The following is a 5,905-nucleotide window of genomic DNA, read 5'->3' on the forward strand; positions in this document are numbered from 1 at the left end:
ATAATTGGTTATCAATTTAATATTGATAAATTACCGGAACTCTACTTACTGGGCTTTATGAACAAAGATTTGGAAAAAAAACTATGGAAAACTTCTACTGTATTTGATTACTTCAGCCTGAATTATCTATGCTGCAAAGTGGAAAGCAGAATTAATCCCATCTGTGGAAGAATGGATACTTAAATCCCTAAACTTGGCACAAATGGCAAAACTAACGGACCAACTAAACAATAAAAATATGGAAGATTTTCAAAAGGACTGGACATCCTTTTTTAAATATGTGGAATGGACTCAAAAAGTTAATATGAATATATAGTATGTAAATAGCAAATTACTTTAATTGTTTAATCGCTTCTTAGAATTAATGAAGGCAATTTAGTGAATTAAGGAAAAAAATAACACGCTAGGATACTAAGCTGTACTGTCTAGAAAGTTGGAAACTGTAATCTTTCTATTTATTTATTTATTTTTCATTTTATCCCCCCTTTTTATTTATTTATTTTTATATATATACATATTTTTTATTTTTTTTCCTCTCTCCTCTTTTTTTCTTTTTCTTCTCTCTTCTTCTCTTTTTTGTATTGTAAGATATTATTGTTTGTATGTAATTTTATGTTTATTTAAATAAATTAATAAAGATTCTGGGGGGGAAAAACAACTGGAGCTGAGTTACGTAATCCACATCCATGCTGCTCTTCGTTACCTGTTCCTTTTATTTATTTATTTATTTATTTATTCATTTTATTTCAGAAATGTACATGGCTCCTCCTCTTAAGCAAATAACTCTCAGTGGCTCACAAGATGATGAAGATGAGGGTTTGGTTTGGTTTGGTTTGGTTTGGTTTGGTTTGGTTTGGTTTGGTTTGGTTCGGTTCGGTTCGGTTCGGTTCGGTTTGGTGCCCGTCGCATCCAAGTGACTCTGGGCAGCTCACCACGGGTAAAAAAATATTTTACCAGTTTATCAACCCTTGCAGAGAAGGGGAACTTGTACAATCTTGTAAGTTTTGTCCAAAAATGGGTGGGGGGACATCAAAAGAAACAAACCCCCTAACACAGCTTCAGACAGATGAAAAAAAAAGTAACTTTTCAACAAATAAAGTGAAAAAGCAGCATAAATAGCATTTAAATTTTCAAAGGGAAAGAAGATGGGCACCATGCACCTTATATCCTTTGTACCCTAAAATAATTCACATTTGTCTGACAACACGTCGATAAATAAGGGAAGGGAAAGGAAAATGTGTGTGTGTGCGCATATGGATCCCACCACCCCCAGAAATGGGGACAAGCATAATAAGCAACTTTCCACACAGAAATCATCCAGAGGGTGCAAACCATTCTGATACTGATATTATTTGCACAATAATGTGAGTATCAGCAAATCAAACCTATAGCAATACTAAGTCAATATGTAAAGTTCAACAAAAGCAATGCATGACTCTCAATCAAGGAGCTGGCAAAAATTCAGCAACCCCTCCTTCTTCAAAGACATGTCTGGGGCCTCCAGCTAACCTCCTCAGCTGGATAAGTAGATATTTGGGAGAGATATGCAATATAGTGTATTATTAATTAGCCATTAGGCCATATCAAAGTACAGAATATAAAACACAGAACATTAATAAGACTGTATATAAAAATAGAATAAAAGAGACAAAAAAGGAATAAAAATGCAAATCGTATTTTTGAATCACCCCTACAGTTTACCCCAATCAGGCACCTATATGCAGATCTCAGCTGAACTGTTTTATTCAAATAAAGGGCCGTATTACATGTAATTTTTGAATTCTGACCGCACATAAAATATGTTGTTTTAATAGAAGGATCCCAGTAGGTCGTTTGTCTAATGTGCAGTCCTAGATGCTGATCTCTTTCTTTCGTATACAATTGATAAGTGTGTTATGTCTTCTCTCTCTGGAGCTCCACAAATACAAGTATGTTCGTTATAAGGGACTTGGTTAAATCTTCCATATTTAACGATTGTGTCCAGCTGCTCGAATCTTCCTTGAGTAAATACTGCCCTCAGATGTTTAGGCATTTCTGTGTTTATATACTTAGCAATTTGGAAGGTGCATTTGTAGCGGCTCATACATTTCAATGTGCCGACCTTGCTAAGGATGGCTATATCTTTATATCTGTGCTTCGGTATCCAAGGTCCTTTGTGCAACAATCTTTTTAGCTTCTTCTCCAGTTGTGCAAGAGACAGGGAGACCACAGCTCCTGATAAAATTTGTCAGTCGTACAATCCAAGAATTCTGTGACTGAGATACGCATTTTCCAGCAGAAGCTTTTTATATGCTAAGTAACAGGCCCGTTCAATGGTTATTAGCCAGGGGCAGTGCGCCAGGCTTTGGGTCAGTTCCTCTGACTGCTAAAACAGTTCTTGTGCTCCAAAGGCCCATGGATTTGGCTCCCCTCCCCCCGATAGTTTTTATTAATCCATTTTCAAACCAACATAAAATAATATGAAATAAAAATGAACGATTCACCATACACAAAAACACATAGGAAGAAAAATATTACACAAGAAAATACATAGATGTAATTATGGGGGGCAGGGGTTGGTTTGGATTTGTGTGACATTTTCTTACAATCGCATTCAACTGTTGACTCTTCCCCATAAGGCCATTGCTGCAGAAACCTGGTGAGGCATGTTCTGCCGTAAAGCTGATGGGAAGAGGCTTTGTGCAATCCTTTTTTAGAAGGCCAAGCATAGATTATGCATGGTTCTCAACCTTGGGAACTTGAAGATGGGTGGACTTCAACTCCCAGAATTCCCCAGCCAGCTTGCTGGCTGGGGAATGCTGGGAGTTGAAGTCCACCCATCATCAAGTTCCCAAGGTTGAGACACACTGGATTACACTATACTTTTTGCCCACAAGCAATTGTGTTCAATTATGTGGAAGCAGGAAAAGGTGCATCATGCAGGAATTCCTTTTGCGGGGCACTTACATCAGCCTGCTTGGAAGTGATGCTTTTCTTGCACAAATTCTTGCACTGCAAGCGAATATGCACACACTCAGAGGCACGTTTATCCTCCTCCGGGCAGCAGCACTGAAAACTCAGGGAGGTGGATTGTGTCTGGATTAAGACATCCTCATTCAAACCAGAGGAGACTCTCTACAAAGAGTAGGAAGGAGGTGTGGGCCTGGAAAGAGGGGGAGCTGTGACCACCAGGGGGCTCTGGTTATTATTACAGCTGGAAAGAAAAAGGCGATTTATATCCCCCTCACTCCCCATGCGCTCTCTCCATCCTTTGACCAGGATATTAGGAGATGAACTTCCTGGGTCATCTGCAGTTCCAGACAAGGCCTAAGGAGGGGAATCCCTTCTGAGCAAAATCCTTCTTGTATTCAGCAGAGGTGTGTGTGGGGAGGAGGAGGAACCAGGAGGTGGGATGAAAGGATTCTGGAAGTTGCCTCCAGATCTGAGAGGCATCTGGGGACAGGTGAAATGACGTGAGCAGCTACCTCCACTCATATCTCTTTGCTCCTAGCTCCGTTCATTCGGTGCTAGCCTGTTCCAACCAGCCACCTTCTAAATATGTTGGAACTTCAATGCTCAGCTTGCTGGCGGGGGAGTGTTGCGAGAATCTGGTGTGAAACAGGTTGGGCGATACGTGTTGACAGTCCTCATTGCTGTGTCTGTAAGAGTTCAAGAGTGAGAGGGATGGATAGAAGGAACGGAGGAGTGGAAGAGATGGAAGGGAATCTTAATGCTTTAAAACAGCATTTCTCAACCCTGGGAACTTGAAGTTGGGTGGACTTCAACTCCCAGAATTCCCCAGCCAGCATGCTGGCTGGAGAATTCTGGAAGTTGAAGTCCACCCATCTTCAAGTTCCTAGGGTTGAGAAACACTGCTTTAAAGCCTGCTTCTGGAAGGAAGCATTTAAATTCTCCAAACTTCCTTGCTCCACTCTGGATTTGTGGCATGCGTGGAAAAAGGCCCTGCCATCTTCTGTGGGCAGGTTCAATGTTGTTATGTATTAAAACATTGGAGGGCATAGAAGCTCTTAGAAAAAGTTGCACAGTTCTAGGGAAAAACATTTGTCCCCATTTAAATTTAAAGTACCATAAAACTCCTATGCACTGCAATTGCCATTTTTCAAAAAAGAAAAACAAGCAGAAGCTGATATTTTGAATCTACCAACATAGCCATCAGAGACGAGAGATACTCTGCCATTGGCCCTGACCTGTTTTTCCTCTTCTGTTGTCCCAAAGGAGCCCACGGGCCACACAACCAATCCTGTGCTGCAGCGAGAATACAGATGGTCTTCTCCAGCATAACACCCTCCGGATGCGTTCAGACCACAGCTCCCATCGTTCTCCAGCCAGCACAGTCATTGGCAGCACTGGCTATAGAACAGATTCTGTTTTGTTAAGGATTCCTATAGATTCCTTCCATTCCCTAAATCTTATTTTTGCCTGCTAGGATCGGTGAACTGCACCCATGTCTTCTAAATTTTGGAAGTGTGTGCTAATATCTCCAGTTTAGGAAGGAAACAACCAAGGGAGCAGGCCCTGGGATGAAAGGACCGTTCCTTCCCCAGTGCTAAGCAGAGCCACTGGAAATGTCATCCAAAAGAGCCAAGAGAAATGTGGCCCAGAGGAAGCCCTTGAAGGCCCAGGTGCCAAGCGGGATAGAGACAAAAGAGGCCAAACCCACTCTCCGTGGAAACAGGCACAAAGGCACCACCCTGCTCCAGAAAACCTTCCTAGGGAAGACACCCAGTGTCTGTGCCGAATGCGGGAAAAGCTTCCGAAAGAGCTCAGAGCTGGTCTGCCACCAAGGGGCCCCCAAGAAAGAGAAGGCCTATCAGTGCCTCCAATGTTGGAAGGCCTTCTGCAGGAGCTCCACTTTCAGGAGACGCCAGCAGCTGCATTTAGACAAGGAGCCCTGCGAGTGCATGGACTGTGGAGAAAGATTTCCCGACAGCTTGGCTTTGGCCCAGCACCAGCAGACCCAGGTGGACCTCCAGCCTTGTCAGTGCATCGATTGCGGGAAAACGTTCAGCCTTGGTTCCTATCCCTATCAATGCCCCAAGAGCCCCCTGGAAAAGCAGCAATCCAGGAGCAGTCAGTATGACAAGGCTGGCCGTGGTTCAAGTGCCAGCAGGGAAACCAAAGGTGGGAAGGCTCCACAGACATTTGCTCTGGAGACCCCCCACACGTGTGCGGAATGCTGGCAGAGCTTCAGCCAGACCTCGGACCTGGTCAAGCACATGCGCATCCACACGGGGGAGAAGCCCTACGCGTGCAACCACTGTGGCAAGCGCTTCAACGTCAGCTCCAACCTCATCCGGCACAAGAGGATCCACACAGGGGAGAAGCCCTACGCCTGCCCTGTCTGTGGGAAGAGCTTCACCGACAAATCCACCCTCACCCAGCATAACCGCATCCACACGGGAGAGAAACCGTACACCTGTAGCTACTGCGGGAAAAGCTTCAGCCGGAGCTCCCACCACAAGAGGCACCAGCGGATCCATGTGGAAGAGCATGCAGAGAGGGCATGCTACGGATCCCATCTGTTAAAGAGTTTCACCTGGCGGGATTGCAGAAGTGTGCCTTCTCTGCAATAGCACCTGCCCTTTGGAACGTTCTCCCCCTGGAGTTGAGGCAGGTCTCCTCATTCCTGGACTTCCGAAAAAAAAATTAAAAACCTGGCTTTGTCAACATGCCTGGGATGGGAAAGAGAATAGTGCCTCTTGGGGATGGTTAGCTCCGTAGAATTGCTCTGTTTTCCTTGTGGACAGAGAGATTATCTTAGCCATCTGGATTTTATTATATTTTAACGTATTTATATTTTTATGTTATTGATATTATTGTATACTATTTATATTATATTATGGTTAAGTGTTTTTATTGTGAACCGCCCAGAGTCCCTCCTTGTGGGGGAGATGGGCGGTGATAA

The 5,905-nt window shown here is 43.6% G+C and overlaps 1 protein-coding gene across 1 annotated transcript; it reads left to right on the top strand.

Annotated features, from left to right (window-relative positions):
- Nucleotides 1–4,339: 4,339 nt before the first annotated feature.
- On the top strand, nucleotides 4,340–5,573 carry LOC134492381 (zinc finger protein 436-like). Its single transcript, XM_063296552.1, has one exon. The coding sequence runs from the start codon at nucleotides 4,566–4,568 to the stop codon at nucleotides 5,571–5,573; it is 1,008 nt and encodes a 335-aa protein (XP_063152622.1). The 5' UTR covers nucleotides 4,340–4,565.
- The last annotated feature ends 332 nt before the right edge of the window (nucleotides 5,574–5,905 follow it).

Source organism: Candoia aspera, chromosome 2, assembly GCF_035149785.1.
Source record: "Candoia aspera isolate rCanAsp1 chromosome 2, rCanAsp1.hap2, whole genome shotgun sequence".
NCBI lineage: Eukaryota > Metazoa > Chordata > Lepidosauria > Squamata > Boidae > Candoia > Candoia aspera.

Bases quoted from the DNA above. Each gene is read 5' to 3' on its own strand.
- LOC134492381 (XM_063296552.1), top strand. From the start codon at position 4,566: ATGTCATCCAAAAGAGCCAAGAGAAATGTGGCCCAGAGGAAGCCCTTG.